Below are 21,167 nucleotides of genomic sequence, written 5' to 3'. Positions count from 1 at the left end.
CATTGCTACGAGTAATGAACAATGCAAGTAGCGAACAAACGAAATGTTGTTTCCTAGAGCATGCTGGGATACTACTACAGTACGTACGTATGCTCTACGGCAGACGAACTTCCAGAGCGAACTTCTACGCTACTTTTACGATGTCAATCAAATTTTCATCCAAAAATGTAAATATTTCACACAGTCACAATAAAAATCAGACGACAAGGGCCTTAAGTTTCGACTCATAAGGCTTAATTAAATCATCTACCATAAATATCCTCCATTGTCACCTTTTTTTTGCGTGCCTTCTTTTCATTGATGCTGTTGCGTGATCGAAGCAACTCTAGCTCTGTATCCAGTTTCATGTGATTGACAGTTTTTCAGTATCATTAATTTATTGAAAGAGCACAAACATCACAAAGTAGGCTCCACAAGGTACTGCCGACTATGACTGATAACATGATATAGTTGGTTTAATCTCAAGAATAGGGAACTTGCAATCAAAACTGAGCATGCTCAGACGCAAAGGATCATGGGATTATATGTGGTTATCGTAATACCTAATCTGGAGCTACCGATAAAATTAACCTCCGACAAAGATCAGGGTGACTATGAATTGATCATTCCTGGTTATAAACAATGTAACAATATTGTTTACAATGCTATATTGATTAGTATTTATTATCACATTTCCCATGATGGTGGGTTTGCAAGTTCCCTATTAGACTGAGCTAACAAGTTGAAATTAGAAGACATAAAAAAACTAGATATACACTTCATCACAACATGCAACAACTATAACATTGAGAGACAACAAATGTATACCTAATCTAGTTCCTATACAGCAGTATCGTTACGATTTATAGTACCTTCACTCATGGTTGTGGTTAGGGTACCGTTAGAAACCACATGCACAGTCTGGTCCATAGGGGCGTGTAATATTTCATAGATTGTTGTTTTACAGGCCTACAGACTATTAAAATATAACAACTTTTTGACTATATATTCCTACCTGTAAGGAGAAAAGATAGTCTAAATATATCTACGTAGTATAGAGGGTAATACATTTGTAGCAGCAAGATTCGTATGATAATTTCCTAAGAAAACGGCAATCTAAGCAATAATACGTGCCCCTGTGGTCTGGTCATCAAGACTAATGTATACCAGACTAAGTACAATCAGTGGTCTAGGCAATTTCAAAGAATTAGACAATGAAACAAAATGTATTACTCTTATTAACTCTGATCAGAGACACATACTTCTGGCACTGACAACTTTCAGCGCTCATCAAAAGGAAAGACAATATACAGACATTTATCTAACCAAAAGTTTATTACACTTTCGTATAAACCTTTTTTTTGTTAACTATTATTACTGTAGTTTATATATTTACTAGTTTGTTTTAGCACCAAATACTTATTGCAGAAAATCCAATGAAGAAATGTAAGTTTTCTTGACAATAAAGTTTCTATTCTATTCTGTTCTAGTTCTATGCATGTAATAAACTACAACAGAAATATGTCACACAATACTTCAAGTTCAAAAACAATAGCGTTTCTAGAAATGAATTTTAAAGAATAATTTATTTAAAAGTTTGGGAACAGGGTGGGTCCTAAAAGTTGTACAACTAATTTGCTAATGTCAGCAACAACTAATTATTGCAAACCGAACCACATTTTACCGATGACGCAACGCGAAAAAAAAAATGTTTCGCGTGGACGGTGCAGTATTATACTAGTAAGTGGTTTACCGTACGATGGGTGTGCAACAACCACAGATAACAACAGTGCAACATCTCTGATCACCCGCTGCAGTAGATAATTATAATCACATTAGAGATGATGATTCGATACCACTTTACCATGATGCACAGTCACTTGTGAGCTATTCTATTCCAGGATGGTATTATATTCTAGTCCAGGATGATCATAATACAAAATAATGACGTTATTAGGTATCTACGATATTTAAAAAAAATTGCCGGTCATATTGTTGCAATATATACGCGTTGGTAGTCTAGTTCCGATTTTCTGATTTCAGTGTGAAGACAACGTGGTGTAAAATCGGAACACCGTCGTCAGGAACGGCTTATGGTATTCGGCGAAACTAAACGAAAGGGAACTAGCTAGAATACCACGTTGGCATCTAGACTATTAATGCTCATCCTGAAAGCATTATGATTCATCCACAAGTTCTCTTCTTCCACTTTTGATTGAGAAATAGACACGTACGTTTCGAACAAATCACTTGTCCCGGCATCTTCTTTGTCTAAACTGGATCCCGGAATTGGACACTGCAATCAATAGTGACATTATAACCGAAGGTGGACAGTTAGATGTACATAACTTTTTAAGTACTTTCACGCCTGTATGTATTGAAGGTAACCTTTTCACACCCCCACTGAGTTTGTTCAACACGGTGACCTCCGGCAAATTTCTGGATAACTCTATCACCCAGTTTAGACTCTGGAGATGAACATGTAACAGAAGAGAATTTGTGCATGAAGATTAATTTCATTACATGTAAATATCACTGAATATGGTATCATGACTTGGCACTGTCAGCAGAAAATCTAACGATCCGGGTACCCTACAGCCCCCTTGTTTTATTATTGTTTATAGAAGAACTGTTGAGTGTTGGTAGAGGTATGTGCTTGTTTCACTGAATTCCGACTGAAATCAACCATCGCCTATCCCATTAGCATGATTAGAATGGTTTTCGTAATTTTCTGCTATTTGTTTTCGTGTAAGACATAACTATATGATACAAATACCAGCTACATCAAAGAACCGCAAAAATGTTCTCAAGTCTATGTCGTGCTTTGCTCTATGCCATGGTCCATCCGACCAGCCTCTCTGATGAGGGCGCTCGATCGGTAAGTAACTGACAGCGGCGGCGGGCGGCGTCACGTCTGCAAGCGGATAAATTAGTAAACTTCCTATCAGTATACACGCCATGATATATCACGTACATAGTATATAGCCGTTTTCTGTTGTGGCGAAATTAAATAGCTTTAGATCTCATGATCAATGGATCTTGGGGGGGGGGGGCGAGATTTATGGTTGAATTTGGCATATAGATGACTAAAGGTCTTTGCTTTTTAATTTAAATATATAAATGAATAAATAAATAAATAAATAGCTTCAAAGTGTATGCTTTTCTAGTTGAAAAACCTCCACTATGACGAGTTTGAAACTCAATAAATTGAAAAAAAATGAAAAATGTTCTATTTGTCATACCGATTACGTACAAAAAAGTTTAAACTTCACAAGAAATGGCTAATGCCGCACAGTTTAACCCACATATAGGACGATTACGTACAGATTAGCTTTGAGTTAAGAATTGTATTATGAAATCATAAATGGTTACTACTATTAATTCTTTTTTTAAAAAATGAAATAATATATAGCCCTCGTCAGCCATGACCGAAATATGTCAACGGCGACTGACTGACTGACTGACTGACTGACTGACTGACTGACTGACTGACTGACTGACGTTCGTGTTTGTATTTGTTATTATACGTACTGGAAGTGATTTGTACTAACAACTTTGTAGTTTTTTTGTTTATTATTGAGTTACAAACAGGAGTTGGTCTATTTTGATTCACGTTACTCTTTAAAGTAGAAAAAAGATAACAAAGTTAAAAGTTCTTAATAGTCAAAAATCCACACAAATAAACATTTCTCTTCCATATGGTCATTTTTAAAACAAACAAAGCAATAATCAGAATGAGTTAATTAACAAACATGCCACCTGTTGTAGCAGCTGTCCAGAATTATCATTGAATATATATTCAATGTATACATTTGTAATACGTTTAACTTATGTATATACGTATATACAATTCATCAATGTTTTGAAGTTGAAGTAACGGATATGGTGACACGCACATACAAAACTTTAAAAAAATCGACAACACAATGTAACTTCAGAGAATTTACGAGTCATATGGTAGAGGTGAATACACACAGTTTGGCTAAGATTATTTTTCAATCGTTCCATGTAAAATTAAATGCATAATGCACGCATGACAAGAATATATGAGTTCTGGCATATTCACCAAAGTCAGACAAAAGTTGTTCATATTGACATGATAGGTCCAATTCCACCTACAGCCCACAAGTGCCGGTTTCGGATTGTTACTATAAGGCACAGACAACTTAGCAGATTTCTTCCTTGTATTGTTTCAATGTCTGTAATCGTACCTACAACGCACAGGTACCTGTATCGGATCGTTACAATCATTTTAGTTTACCTTGACAACTAAGATCAACTAAGTATTCTTCGTCGGGTATTCTCTTTTGCCATTTTCCTCATCTTTCCTCTCTACTCCTCTCATTTCTCCTCCTCCTCCTCCTCCTCCTCCTCCTCCTCCTCCTCCTCCTCCTCCTCCTCCCCTCATCACCAAAGGATCTTTCAGGATAATATACAAACCATTTCATATATGAAAATGTTTATATCAGCTTGGTTACGGTAGAGTAGGTAAGATTAAAATATAACTGGATTAAGATTAGACACTTCACATATTTTGATAAACGTCACTCGCTTTTAGGTTAACAAGATGACGTAATGTTATTAAAATATGACCAACGAAAAGTTACTGACTATGCTGATATATTAGTTTCTTAGTTGTCTGTGTTATAGCATAGAGATAAGACACGTTGTTCAGCGAGTATCTGCGCTATTAAATATACTCTAATATATTGATAATGCAAAGAATCGATCTCTCTCATATACACGTAATTTATCTTGGGGAGGGACATGTGAAACACATCGAGATTTCTTTCACGCAAACACACCTGGAAATTGACTAGTATTGTTTATATTGTACATCAATATATTGTGCATCAATATTCCTCGGGTCTAGAGCATGGACTAGTTCATCCCCGGGTTTCCGCCCTTTTAACTTTCGTAAAGATTCTATGTCAAAACCTCTGTGATTTATCAGGAATTATTTCATGCAGGTGTTATGATTATTGGTACGAACATCGGTGAATGCGAACAAAAAAAGACACATGCACTACAAAATAAAGATACACAGAACGAAATCGTCAAGGTAGGGACTTGTCAGCTACGGACTTCGGTAAATATTGTTCACTGAGGTGTGCCAATGAATGATAGATAGGGTCACCTGACGTCAAACGAGTGTCACGTGACTGGGTGTATACCGAAGGCTGCACATTTACTCACTCATTGCACGAAAGCTTGTCGAAGTTGGACGTTCAAGTGTGTTTAAGCTATCCCCTGATCGTAGAGACAGATTGGACAGGACCGATTTATTCCACAGAGTTATTGAGTTTGGATCAAAAGATCGACATGGAAGATTTAGGTGAGGCCGAGAGGTCAATTATTTCCCCCCATGTGTGTTTTTTTTTCACTTGGCCTTCAGTCTCACACACGTTGTTGTTAAAACGAAATACGAAGTTTTAGACAGTTGAAATTTAACTAAGAGTTAAAAGGCAAGACCAAATATAGTAAAGGGATTTCCGCTTGGTGTCAAACTACACGTCATAGTGTGAGCATGTAAAAGAGAAGCATTCATGTGTTGAGTGAGAGTTTGAAACAAGCGCGGCGGTGTGATCGTGTTTTGTGGAGGTCGAGATTCTGCGCGTTACTTTACGGAAGCAGCACTTGAAGGTCGGCCTGAATTATTTGACAAGACGACTTTTAATGAATTTGACACAGATCGGACCGGAGTCAGGTCCTCCGTTCTTTCAGTCAGTGTCAATAATACTGTAAATGATTGCCAAACCCGTAAAATACCTTCGAATATTATGACTGATTTGTTCGTGTGTGGTCGGCCATATTGAATTTCAGCGGCACGAGTTTTGACAAATTTATGTACGTATTACCAATTACAGGAAATATAGGTATTCAAGCGAGAGCAAGAAAATTCCACCGCGAGCTAAGAAAGAAATGTTTCCCCGACACACAATCTATGCATGTACCAACGTTTTTGTATTGTGATGATTTAATATTACATAATTCATTGAAAAAAGGACTAATTCGCAAAGCAAAACAACTAAGGAGAACAGGAAAGCATCGTAAAGAAAATATGCTTTAGTTCCACTTCAGACACTTCGATTTTAAGAGGGGTAACAAGTAGGGGCGTAGGAATTACAAATTTATAATAATCAGTGGTTACTTTTGTGTCCGTAAAATGTAGGCATCAGCTGTAACATCACATAACTATGACGTAATGTGTTTACATGGGTTGTTCATTAGTGGAATGGTTATCTTTGTAATGTAATCACTGTACACTGTACTACTACCTACCAACACCTTGACATTTCAATATAACAGTTGTCAGGCTGTCAGATGGAAAGACAAACGCTGGAGCCCATCTCCATGGTTACAACATGCATACAAACTTGAACAAAAGGTTTAATAATGGGACCCCTGGTTCAGATATTGAGTCACTTTTGGTACTTACTACCTAGTCGTAGCTTGTAAAATTTTCCGAATATCTCTGTCTGTTATCAGCTATGTTTTCCAAATTAAGCACCATTTATTGTGGTTAAATTAAACCAAAGAATTAAAGGGATGGGAACTTTAGATTATTCTAGATAGCATAAATAGATTAAAGTTACAGTCAGTCTGACAGCTGGTACCATTCTTCCACAGAAATGACAAATGGGTATATTGTTGGAGACTCAATGATGGTACTTGTGTCACTTCACATTCAGATCATAGGGGTGTTAGTCTTGTTAAACAAAGATAGCAGACTATGAAAGGTCTACAGAACAACAAAAAGTGTCTGATACTGTGACGTTGTTTGGGGTATGAAGAGAACAGTGACTTTTCCATGGTACGGAGTATATGATGCAAATTTTAAATTAGAAGCTTAAATTTTATGATAGCAGTGTTCTCCCCATGTATAGTGAAAGAGCATGGTCCTGAATCAGTGTGTTTGCCAAAGATTTCTAAAGCTGAAGGTAGAATACTTTTGAAGCACAGCAGAAACAAGTATGGTAGCTTGAATGGCTATATGTTTCAATGTTGAAGACATATATATAGATATACTTACATTCATATGTGTATATATATATATATATATATATATATATATATATATATATATATATATATATATATATATATATATATATATATATATATATATATATATATATATACATATAATATGTATATATATACATATTCATATATATACATATAACATATATATATAATTATATATGCTGGTTAATATGCAAATTGTCATGCAAATCATTTTGATATTAATCTGTAAAATATGCAAATTAGCTGCCATTCTTCCAGTTCATGAGGGGATAACAATGTTGAGGGAGTGTAACCCTTTTCAGAACCCTAACCCTAACTCCACTGGAACTCCGTATATTGAATATGAAAATATTCATCACTAGCAAAGTCTGTCCCAGGAGTCAGTCAGTCTGTTGTGTAACGTTGATCCATTGATAAAGGCAACATACGTAAATAATTCAATATTGCTGGTTTTTGTGCATTGTCTTTGCCATTATCTAAGTTAACAGAAAAATAAATTCCTGGCTTTTTTGTTCTGATTGTTTGTTGTATAAATAATCACGTTTGAATCAAAAGATTTAATGAAAATTGCTTGCATGACCATAATCTCAAGGTACATTCAACAGAAATTACAAAAATGAAAGAACGCTTCAAGTACTCTCGATGCAAAATATCAAAGAAATATATGAAATGAATAGGTTAGGTTGTGATTTTAAAAGATTCAACATTTTGATTCATTTAGGGTTCTCCCTAGGTAAAGAGTCAATACATGTGTTACAATGTGTCAAAATCATTGGAAGAAATTTGAATAACAAAGTCTTTTGTTATGCAAATGTTCAATGACTAAATATTGTGTCAGAATAACACTCAGCATCTATTACTAGTTGTACTAGTATTAGTGTTATCTGTATCTGTATCTGTATCTGTATCTGTATCTGTATCTGTATCTGTATCTGTGAAATAAATATTTAAAAACAGATTATCACATACACAGGTATGTATACTGAAGCTGGTAGCAACTTACTTTGTTGATATCTCAGAGAATTGGCTATTTGGCTCAACAATGTTTGCCAGAATGTATGCCTGTATGTATGATAGGCAAGTCCCTGGACTCGACTACTTCGTTTAGGTATAATACACCTTCCCCTCTAAGTAGGAATGCCCCAAAAGTCCAAGAGTGGTATTCACTGATTCCAATAAATGATATTCCTCATAGAGTAGCTATGCTACAACTAAAGTTTGTTCCTAATCATAATTAAACTATCAATCACCATGGAGATCCATTAATAGCAGCAGTTCACAACACATTTAATTACTTGAGCCAAGTTGTTCCTCTAGGCAACTGATTATTCTGTCTAGTGTACCGTAGTCATAGTCCACGCTGAGAGTTCGAGAGTTGAAAAGTTTACAAGCTTTTGAGTAGTAACTTCATTTCAATCTTATTTCAGCCAGGGTTTTAATCCACATTTAGTGTTATCTTAATATTAGAGTAATATAAGCAGGGTTCTGCCAAGCTTGAGAGTAGTCCCGGTCGCTAATTAATATTCATGTCAATTTGCATAATTAATATTCATGAATAAATTAATGGTACACTCAAAGTATATGGTGTATGATCAAAGTTGCCAATGAAAAAGATAAAACCAACTTTTCTTTCTCTACTGATTTATAACTCTAATCTCAGTCTTTGCACATCGATTTTTTTTCAATCAGTTTTTGATTAGTTTTCTGAAAAGCTAAAGTTGTTTCAATCAAACTAAATATCCAAAGACTACTGCAGTTTCAAAACTCTAAAAAGTTGCGTATATCCACACATACGCATCGCGTTTAGACGAAATCTCGTGATACATGAGACCTCGCGATAGTTTGTGACGTCACCACCCGCCATTTTGGAAATTACGTGTTTTCATCGTCGTGCTATGTACGATGGCAAACTACTAACTAAAAGTGTTTTCAGAGTAAAATTGAACAGAAAACTAATGATCGGACACAACGTCAACACTTTATAAAAGGTATATGAGGCTGTTATACTTTTTTGACGACGCTGAAGAATGCTAGTCGAAAGTCTGCAGCATCGTGTTTGCCCTGTAATTCACATACATACTGTACACATGCAGCGTCAGCTGTTGTCAGTTCACACTTCGTCTTTATAAATACTAGTAGTCAAGTATTTGTCATTATTGTAATTAATGGTCGTCTACATTGTTCTTTTCTCAAAGACATTTTCATACTTCATTATCTTTTAAATCAATACGCCCATGTGGGCAGAAAATGAATGTGTAATTATTAAAGTGATCGTGGGGTCGGTGACACTTGAAGGTGGTGGTCGGCAACCTTTGAGTGGTGGTCGGGAAGGCTGAGTCCCGGACGCTAGCGACCGGTGCCGACCGGCGTCGGCAGATCCCTGATAAGTTGTGCCATATTGGGACTACATGTACATGAGACCATTACTTTCTTCAGGACACTATCGCCAACCTACGTATGACCTAAATTCACTCAAAGCCAACTCCCTGGACACGCCGATCAACTGCCAAATGTTTGTTTCACGAACCCAAGTACAAACTGTTGTCATATGGCGGGCGTGCATTCTCACGTGCTGCACCCCATCTATGGAATGCACTGCCATTAGAAATACGACAAAAACCAAAAGCTAATGCCTTCAAAAAGAACCTAAAGATATATCTGTTCTCCAGAGCATTCTAACTGTACAACGCCTCTGAACTCTACATTGTAGTGGAAACTGGCGCTTTATAAATTCACTGATTGATTGGTTGATTGACTAACTTTTTATTGAATTATTTGCTAGACAAGGGTCGGTGTTTTTCACACCTAGATTTTAATCCTTATTGGAACAGTGCCTACATTATCAGTATATGTTGCCAATGTACAGTAAAAATTAGAGAGATATGGGGGGTTGGGGGGTTGGAGAAACAATGGGGAGGATGTTTATCGCACAACGTCTGCATTCTTTGAATTCCTTTTAGCCAGTGTTCAGCTGTGTTTGTTGTATGTCAGCATACATTTGGTAATTTGGTGTTTAAATGACTCTTTAACCTTGTTGAAGAGTTCAATAGTCAGCTTCCAAATTATTCAGATTGCCTTTATCAGTTTGTTTTGTGTATACTTGATTACCGGGATTCATGAATGGTACCTCTGTAGTTATGTACAAGACTACAATCTGTACTTGAATTGAGATATTCACTGCATTGTGCTTGCACTTGTGTGTCTTCTTTATAGTTGGGTCTAGATCTACAAAAATGTACCCGTGGTATGGAAAAGAGAGATCTTGAGATTTGGTCTATTTTAGACAAAGGAAAATTATCGTATTTCCTAAAATTTCAGAAATTTGGTATCAGAAAGGGACAAGTTTGGTTAATTTTCCCTTCAGTAGTTTCGTACATACTTTTAGCCATAGTTTTGGTTCAAAAAAAGAGCTCATAACATTCCATGCGTTGATTGTTACTACTTACGCCCTTGAAGGAACGACAAGGGACCGAAAGTAGTTTGAACCAGATGTGCTTTGTAAGTTCATTGTGAAGCAAAAAAGTGAAGAAGTGTCCTTCAAGGAGAAACATTACCATATCTGGGAGTCATATGCCCAGTTTAAACTGATGTAGTTCATTTAGTTTGAAAACTGAAAAGTTCCTGTGCTATTTATAGAAAAAGTATCAGTGTTTGAGTCAATTTCAGAACTTTTGGTACTTCACATGTTTGTGCTTTGAAGAAATTGTGTAAATAATGAAAACATTATCATTAAAATAGAAACAAAACACTAGATGTACATGTGTAAGAACTGCTCTATCTTTGTAGTATTTTTACGAAGGTTTTGGAACCCTTGTAATAGAGATGGAGAAATCTGGTGAAAAACTGGACAAGTTTCCCATACATTGTCCCATACCTTTGGTGGGAAACCCTGGCAAAATACCTGGGGTAGATTCTTCATTCTTATAACCGATTTTGGAAAACATTTGAGGTGAGAAATTTTGTAATTGTAGGGCATTTGTGTCTGAAATATATCAGTAAAATGTCCCAATATACAAGTTACAGGTATATGAGAATTGAATTTCATTATGAAGAAAACGTTTGGTCCTTGTACCAAATTGTCTAACTTCTCAGTCCTGTGGAATTCTTTCTAGTGTAAACTTACTGTATGCACCAAGAATTCACAACAACAGTGTATTTACAAATGTAAATTTGGTTTCAACATCATTTTATGATTTAATATATGCACTGGCCATGTTGTGATGGGTGAATTCTTATAAATCAGTGCTCATTAGTTCACCATGCAATATTGTTATTGATTGGGGTAGTCAGTATGTAAAAAAATCTACCTGTGAACTCTCCAGCAACTGTCCCAGGGTCTCCAATTAACAAAATGACAATCTTTTAGTGATTTGTACCATCTGTATTGAAAACTTTTCTTAATTTTCCAATCCAATGATTGAATCACAATACAGTTAACCTACTTTGTGTTCATAGACCATTTTATGAATTGACTTGATTGACTGATTGTTTGTATGTATGATACAGCAGCCATACGAATAATTGTTTTTGCGTTAGAATTGAACCACTTCTATTCTGGTACTGGTTGAATTTCCATATCAAACACTGATTGTGATTGTCTTTACCCCATCATCTTACATAATGTCTGATAAATGGCGAGTCAGTTCTACTTTTGCACAAAACAATACAATCAACTTTCTCTGTCTTGTCTAAGTTGACTTTGTGGTATAACAAGCTGTATATGTAACTCATTCAAATGTGCTTTATTTAGAAACTATCTGCTACCTTACAAGTAACATGGAAATGTCATTCACCATAACATATACTGCCAAGCCAGTGTGTCTTGTCTCTGGGCTGCTGCACTGCAAGTGACGGAATGTTGTCAGTGATGTACGCAAAAGAAATTGATTATAAAAAGTCATATTAAAACTTTCAAAATATCCATGCTTGAATTGACATGCTATTAACCCTTGTATGTTCATGTGAAAAGGGAAGTAACGTTGCACTTTTAGAAAAGAAATAGTTTCGTTTTTCTTTTGTGAACTTCTCGTTCAGCTGAAATTTGGTTTTGATTTGCCTTCCTATGAAATTGACCTACTTTTAAAGGTTATTTAGATGTTCGCAAAATATTTACTTTCCCAGAGACTTGGCTTTCAGGTTTGACAATGATTATCACCCAAAAATGACAACATTGTTTAAACCTGTTGAACATGATGGTGAACACCAAGTCGTTAGGTTAAATATGTACAGAAGCCCTCTAAATATACAAAAGTACCATTGGTGTCACCATTCATGTAGCTTCTACTTATCGGCTATCCAAACACAAAAACAAATTGCTGTATAATTGTATCTATAAATTAGTACAACCAGAGTGGTTTTTCTGGTTACTTTGTAGTTGAAATGTAAATACACTACATTTGTTTGGCATACATTCTGATGTGTCTAGTCATTATATGGCCAAAGTCTATAAGAACAGATTCCTACATTGCTGTTGCAGCTGAGCCCATCTGGCAGATCAAATATGTTCAATAGGTCACATACAGTGCTGCATATTATCTTCCATATTCCCAATCTATTTATTGTCCCATTAATTTAGAAAAAAACTGATTATATACTTTTAATAGGTATAGGTATGTATACCCAAGATGTGATTGTTTTGTTTGTTCCCACAATGCACCACATCTATATCAACTTTGAATATAACCAAGATAGTTGATATTTCAGTACACGTGCTGCATTATGGGAAAATCTTTAAATAAATTTTCAATCATTTAGAAGTGGTATTTATGCTATGGTTAAGTTGTGGCCAAGTACCGGCAGTTAAAACCAGTGACCTCTTTGCCATTGTGGCTTGGAATCAAGTCCACTCTGGGTGTGATTAAATTTGTCACACTGTATGAAAAAAGAGTGTCTTTTAGTTGTCTACAGAACAATAGTTTTACCCTAGACATTGTGGTGACCTTATTTTTTTCTGTTTCTCATTACCTGACTGACCAAAATTTTGAGCTCAGACTTAAGTGTTTTTTTTAAATTTTCACCGACCCTTAATATTTTGCGGGACAGCACCCTCTCAGGCAGAATAAGCAATTGTTTGGACTATCTATGTCATCTGCAGTCATGACGGTGGCGAGGACACTTGTTCACAAACAAAGCATTTCTTTCATGACGGAAGTTATTCAAGTAGGGGGCCTGAGAACATACCAATTGTGTAGAGAAACTGGGAAAGGTCTTGTTGCCATGGAAACCAATAAACAAGATAGAGAGGAGGAAAAAGAAAGGCAGAGAAACATGAAGAAGATGACTTTTTAATTTTTTTACTTTTTTTTTAAATTGATCATTCGACCGACCGACCCATAGTTGCTATGAAAAAGTAATGAGAAATATAAAAAAAGTAGGGTCTCCCTTAGGGATGGCCCCCATATAGGACTTCATAAAGACAAACACTGATATGTTAAAACTATTCAGTAACTATTCAATATATGTAATGATTATTCATTAAATGTTATTTTTGAAATTTCAAGCAATGGAATACTATGTAGAGTAATCAATACCAAGGGAATGATTGATGGCTAAATTACATTTATTTCCAAGTATGTTGTGTAGTGCTATCGGAAATACTATAACCAAACATATCATTGCTAAGTGGAGTCTGAGCGAGCATTTTAACTTTGCATATTGTCCAATGTAATGTAATTTATTTGAAGGCATGGTAATAGATGTAATTCCCAGAGGAATCACTAAAGGTTACAAAAGCTCAAAAGTAAATGAAATCACTAAAATAAAATAACATTTAAATCAAAATGTAGAGATGAAAATATAAAATATTTAGGAAGATGAAAAAATCTGTTACTTAAGGCCAAAAAAAAAAATTGTTTCTGGTCTGGACAGTTGAGTTTGTCTGAAACGGTGCGACAACACAGATTTTTTTTTATTCTCAAGAAACCTGTCACTTAGTCTACTATTTATGGCAGTTACTGTTCTTTTTATTTAGTACTTTAGAGTAAGTGTGTATGTGGGGCAGATGTCAATTGCTTGTTCATAATTGGATCTGCAGTTGTCTTCACTGGAGTAGGGAGGGTTATTTTTGTGTTTCCCTATGGATCTGCAGGGGGGGGGGGGTTATTTTAAGTGATTAAGTGATGTGTGCACTGACCAGAAACAATTTTTTTTTTGTGTAATCATAACATGTTAACAATTTACATCATGTTTAGGTCACCTGCTGCTCTAGTCTATTGCTATCCTTCATCAAATCTTTCAGAGACCACGTTGGCATCCAAACTAGTGATGCTCTCTCTAATGTTTGAAACATACAGGGTACATGTATATTTATATATTGTGTGACGTTAATTACAATATTTTCACTATTTAAATGTTGTCGGTTGCAAATTTTCAAAGTAGGAATATTTGTTATAATCTTTTTCATAATGTTCCTTGCTAGTGAATGAAATGAATTCATGAAGTTCAAATTTTACATCTGGTGCCTCGTTGGATACTTTCACTTTGATGGATCTGACAGCCTGAACTTGACTTTGTGTACCAATATTGTGAATACATGTAATTATAGGTTCTAAATGTGACCATTTTAGACTAGTGTGACATTGATTGAACTTGACTCACATGATGGATGAGGGACCATAAACTTGACTTCTGGGGGATTAAATGACTCTATTTAATCTGATATTCATGAGACCATAACATTGATTTCATGAAGTCCGATGATTGAACCCTACTTGACCCCAAACTTGGCTCCAAACTTGACTTTGTATAGTGTCATTGACCTCAGATGTACTAACAGATTTTATGTATAGTCTAATGGTCCCAAATGCCAACACCTTAAACTTGATGTTATATCGCCCAATCACACTAGATCTCCAGGTGTGGAGATGGGAGGTGAGGATGGTGGGTGGTACCAGTGGCCAGCTCTCGTAGGAGGGGTGTGGCCAATACCGTCAACCCAAGACCCCATCTGACCAAAAACCATGATACATTACAGGTTTTTAGAAGATCAAATTTTAGACCAAAATACATTGTGGGTCACACAACGTAGTTTTCACTCTTGTATTTTTTCCCTCAGGAGGTAACATTTTGGAGGCAATTAATAGCACAGTTATGATTTGATCAACAATGGACCACATTTTTAGACCAAGCAAAATTGCAAATTGTGTGCAGTTGACCCCATTTTAAGACTCTTCATCTTGAAAAAAACAGGTCACATTTTAGACCTGAAGGCTAGAGAACACTTCCTAAAAGGTGGCATATATGCAAATATATGTACATGTATAGTCAAATATGGGAAGTAGCTCCTCCCTTCCGGGTCCCTGGACCCTAGATGTACTAACATAAATGAAATAGTAGTGTTATATCACTACAGTAGCAGTTGGGTGATTGATTTTGATTTTGATTTTGAATATACTTACGATAGTCTAGTAGCTGATGGTGCCAAGACCTTTAACATAAACAAGATTTTATCCAGTGCAAATAAGCCTTGACTTTGTATAAATCTGATAGATCCTTGACTAGCTGTGCTATTACATAGTGAGTGTTATATTACTACAGAAGCTGTTGGGTGCAGCCTAAGGTCACTATAGTCCCGTACATACCTTATTTGGCATCTAATTGAATCATGTGACATAAATGTGAACTAATGAAAACATCTGGGCTTGGTTGATTTCCATTGATGCAGGGCATTGATGGGTTCAGTCCTGCTATGATACTGTGATAGAGGACGTAAATTCCAGTGTTCCACTTACGACACAACTTGTACAGTAGTCAGATATGTACTTCTGCAGTTATGATGTAAAATTTGTACATAAATTTTTCTGCTATTTTACGAAATATGAGACAGATATTTAAAAAAATGTGGTTGTTTTTAGTGTTTATAATAAATTGATGACCATGGCATCATGTTTCATCATAAATCTTGCATTGTAATTTATGGCTGACATTATTCATGATAAACATGCCTGCAATTTTATTTTTTCTCAGAAACTATTCTTCATAGTGATGCTATGCCTCTCATAGCAGGCTAGCATATTTGAGAGTGGAAAAAAAAATTGCAGTTGTCCAAATTTTGAATCAGTGTTTTCACTGTCCCATACATTTCCCAACTTCTAGGTCAACTCTACAGAATCCTGGGGTATAACAGTACATGTAGTATAAACATTGTGTTTATATTATAATCTGCTTTTGCCAAAATGGAATGTAGTCTGTTATCCAAACCACAGGCCTGGGATAAGATTACACGTACTTCACACAGGGGGTGTTACTGTTCAAATTATCCTACACCTACAAATTATACCATAGACAGATTTTGATATTGGTAAATTGGGATTATTAATCTCATAAGGGAGGCATTCCTGGGAGATACATTAGTCATATGAGAAACACTTAATTCAGACATACTGTGCTATGTACTTCCTGTATCAAGTTAGTGAACGTGCAAGAACATTAGTGTCTGTCCCCCTGAATCATTTGACAGCTTCATACTTCAAGAAGCCATATTGGGTGTATAAGTTCTTCGGTCCAGTTTCTCTGCCGTAAAAAATTGTCTATGAGGAAGGTATGTTAATTTATGATCCTCATTTAAGGTGGAATCGATCAAAGTTTGTGTTATAATATGAGTGAGATTTTTAGATCTGAATTTGGGTTGAGATACAGTCTGGTCATGACAGGTAGCTTATGGCTGAGTTGATGATTTTGTTCATGCAGTAGAAATCACACTTGCCCATTTGATTGAAAACGGTTGCAATGCATTATATATCTCATGACACTGAGCTGTTCTGAGTCAGGTTTGTATTCACTGTGTGCAACGGCATTGTCATCTACATCCATTTTACGATTCTGTCACTTAGCCCGACCAGACTGAGTAATTGCTCTAATATAGGCTGCACTGCAATCGCCGATGTGTATGTGAGCAACATCCTGAGTTTAAAAGGCTCAATGTGGCAACATTTCTTTTCATTTCAAACAGCTGTATTCATACTTCATAATCATCAATTGGCGTTCAGTCAATCAGTTTGACAATTTAGTAAAGCCAGTTTTTAACAAAATGAGCTTTTGAGTAGTTGTTCATGTATTTGGCGAAAAAGAAAGTGATTGCATTATGATGTTTGAATTCTGTCAATATATGTTCAGTAATTAAAAACTTGCCTTTCTGTTTTGTCTGAGAACTAAAGCTGAACCACAAGTAGGAAATGTATGTTGATTCTATTTTTAGTATTCACACTGTTATACCATAGTCAATCTATGCGTGAGTTGGCATGTCATGTCAGTGTACACTTCCCATTTATAAGGCGTGATGTTATGTTGGTACTCCTAGTAACTCCATGTTTGGTTGATTGGCTTCGTTCTATAGAATACTGACTTGGAATTCTCACGAGTACCTCAATCGATCCCTCATCAGTTCATACAATTCAGTCATGTTTGATTTCAAGTGTTGGATCATCGTTTTCAATTTTTGAAATGTAAATTGCCATGTCTCATTTCATGTACAGGATTGTCATCAGTTTTGAAGTATACATTGTCGCCATGTCTGATTTCACACTCATTAGGATTTTATAACCATTTCTTTTATTGCTTCATTGTTCACAATTTTGAAGTGTACGCTCAATCATGTCTTATCTCATATATTGGAATGTCATATTGTCAATTTTTAAGTGTACGTTCAGTAATGTCTCATTTCATGTATTGGAATGTCATTGTCAGTTTTCAAATGGAATATTCAGTCTGTCTGATTTCAACGTTGTCAGTTTTAAAATTCACTACTACATGTATGTAAATTCATGTCTATTTCATGCCTTCTTGGATAACCAAAATATCACTTTTGAAATGCCGTATTTGAATTTATATATTGGAACATTGTCAGATTTGGAACAAAATTCAGTGTGCTGGATTTCTAGGAGAGGGTCGTGGTAATATTAATTTTGAAATGTCATGCCTTATTTCATCTATTGGAATGCTGTTGTCAGTCTTGAAATGTGCATACAGTCTGTCAGTTATCAGTTATCAAGCCAAGGTTTAACGTTGTTCGTTCTGAGTCATGTCTAATTTCAAGCATACAAATGTACATGACAGGATTGTCAATGTCAACATAGCCCACAGTCAGTGATGACGTTCATTTCCAAGTAATGGCTTCCCAGTAATGGTTTCCCATCGTCCGCATTTGAACATTTTGTTTCTGTCATCGCCCTGCCCTGTCTGAGTTGTTATCACTGAATTGTATTGTGAGCAGTCAGATTTCCGTATGGTATGCCGGATGACATTCCGATGGGTCGCTTTCATTCCTCAACATATGTACTGATACTAACATAAATATATTTGACATTACTGTGGGTTCATAGCATTAGTCATGCTGTTTGTTACCCGTACGTACGCACGTGCACGTGTCCGGGAGTTACGCGATTGTCGAATGTCATACTTCATCCCTACGGGTGTGTCCGTGTACATGGCCAGCAAACTTCATTTGCATATTATTAGCAATATTCACGCTATGTTAATTGGCAATAAATCTGGTGTACGGCATTCAAGATATTTTCAATTTTAATTTTTATATGTTTGTGATTAATGTGCATTTCCGATAATAACATAAATCTGTCGGTGTTATTAATATGACAATTTTTGAACAATTAAATGTACATAGAAGGAAACTGATATTGTTTTAAAATATGGCAACATCTGCATGACTGTTTTATTGCACATATTGCATGTATTAAAGTCTACTAAAATAAATGGAAAAATAAGTTTTGTCTGAAATTAGGACACAGTGTCAGCAAACCTTTTATGGTGAAGATTGACAAACACGACCAAAGTCTACTTTATGCATGTAATGTGATGTCATATGGTGAACATGTATTCACTGGAGCAGGTCTTCTTTTATGGAAGCTTAAAGTCTGGCGTGTACTGGATATTGAAGAATGACATTAAGACAGTTCTATTTGCAAGAGCTTTTGTATACGACTGACGAATGTTCAATAAGTACCATAGAAAACTTCTATGTAGTGGATTTTGATTGATTGATTGATTGATTGATTACTGCAAAGCAAAACATTGAATTTTCCACTTTATCTGAATCTGTTGTTTGAGTATCAAGTTGATGTTCTGTAGAGGGTCAGCCAGCATGTGTTCTGGATACATGTATGTATGAATGCCCACCAGCTGATGTCATTCAAAAATTGCGCAAAAATGACATTAGGTGGTACATCTGCATGCATGCCACTTTTTTCGCATACACGCCTAGTCTTAAGCATGCTGATTTCATTCAAACCTTGCACAGAGGTGAGATGGGCTGTGTAGTATAGTCCCTCTGTCATCAATTCAAACATTTATACAATAAGTTTCCAGATGAGCTGTACAGGAGCTGTGTGTATGTGTTGTAAACTTGCATACATGTACCTACTTGAGTACCATTCAAGGTCATCAATTGACCTTAGTACATAAGGTCAAGGTCGTGGGGCTAACAAAGCACAAAAGATAGGGACTATTAGTATTTATGTATGTATGTCTGTGATGTGGAATCATCTAGGATTGTTCTGGAATGCTGACTGTTCATATACTAGTATTACTACTCAGAGTCAGACAGTGCTATTTTCAGGTACAATGTATATTTAGATACAATTCAGAATAAAAAAGACACAGAACTTTCATCTTCAGATTGACAGTTTATAGGAATGATGTCAGATATTGAAAGACCATGAACATGATGAAAGTAACATATTGAACTCAAAAGTACAAGGCTTAGACAAGATTGTAATGCCTGGAATCTGATACTGTGCCTGTGTTTGTCATTAAAGGGTAAACTGTGGTCCTTGCCATCAATTTATTATTTTACACTGGGTGTCAAACAGGTCTCCCAATTTGTCAACTTTATTTCAGACAGGGTTAAAACCTGGTACTAACCTCTTATGTACAATTTATTGTAATGTAAATCTATGTCTGGTGTATTTGCCAAGTACAATTTAAGAACACTGTGTCCTAAACATCTATGGCAAAGAAAACTGTGCAGTAGCTCAGATCAGATGAACCAGCCCAGTGTTATTAATATTCAGTAGCCTTGCTTACAGTTAGTGGTTGTGTCTGTCGGGAATAGTAACTGTTACATTCCAGACCGGAGTATTTGTTTCAGTGCAGTGCAAGGGTCATCTCAGGTCACTATTGCATCGTGGGTATCACCCCATGATTTCTGTCAAATGCTAAAGACAACTTCCAGGAACAGTAAATTCCCATGCTTCTACTAAAATTGTGTGGGATGCAGCTGTGTTTGGATATATTCCGTATCCCAGATGGGTTACAATTGAGATATTATCCCCCTATAGTTTTCTTCATTCAGCCAAAGAAAATATGAGTGACCTAAGGGGTCTTGTCACTACATGTATGAGTTGAAAATGAGAATGATGAAACCCATATGTCATGAGTATTTTTCAGTGAATGAAGAAAAATAATTGGTAATTATATAATAATATCTGAACAAGCGTAATCTCAGAAAAAAAAATGAAAGAGTATGATATTGACATTGAATGCTTTCACTCATAATCTGAGCATCATGGCGAGAATGACATCTATGCATGTTGCTATGAAATAGAACAACCAGGGTACATTAAAGCCTGTATCTTTTGTGCAAATGTGTTCGACTTTGCTCGTCTGTGGTCTAAGGTCAGAGTAATACAGTGCTCCAATTCCGGTAATTTGGAGTTGTAATTTTCAGAATTGTGTGCTAAATTCATGACCCGCTTTTAGTTACCCATACCATGGAATCTATAAAAGCTGATCAAAAATAGCACTCATGTTACATAGAAGGTCAGAACATGTGAACTCTAAATAGTTGTAATGTAGAGTAATACGTATCATCAGGTCATTGATACACATACACATACAATGTAGGTACTACTACATATTAAAAGACAGTATACATTTTACAAACTTGTATATTTGTAGTTGTTATTAGTCTAGTTCCTATATGATGCCTGTTACAATTACTACGATCATCTTCACTTACGTACAGGGAAAGTTGTTATTCTGACACAGAAATCTGTGCTACCCCAGTCTGCATATAAAAGTGATGTGTAGTTTCTGACTGGAGAGGGGGTGTTCAGTTAATGTGCAATTGTCTAAAGGACCTAATCAATTGCAACACCCTGTCAACTTGTGATAGATTACTACTGACACGCATCATTAACCCATTCCCC

General features: G+C 35.8%; 1 protein-coding gene across 1 annotated transcript in view; it reads left to right on the top strand.

The window, feature by feature from the left end:
- The first annotated feature begins 5,158 nt into the window (after nucleotides 1–5,158).
- The window catches only part of LOC144449069 (paxillin-like), a 37,479-nt gene continuing 21,470 nt past the window's right edge, over nucleotides 5,159–21,167 (top strand). Inside the window, exon 1 of the mRNA XM_078139486.1 lies at nucleotides 5,159–5,314. Coding sequence (XP_077995612.1) covers nucleotides 5,302–5,314 — 13 coding nt within the window. The 5' untranslated portion in view covers nucleotides 5,159–5,301. The remainder of the gene's footprint in view (nucleotides 5,315–21,167) is intronic.

Source organism: Glandiceps talaboti, chromosome 18, assembly GCF_964340395.1.
Source record: "Glandiceps talaboti chromosome 18, keGlaTala1.1, whole genome shotgun sequence".
NCBI lineage: Eukaryota > Metazoa > Hemichordata > Enteropneusta > Spengelidae > Glandiceps > Glandiceps talaboti.
The sequence above is the reverse complement of the archived record's forward strand: the minus strand, read 5'-3'. Positions and strand labels throughout refer to the sequence as shown.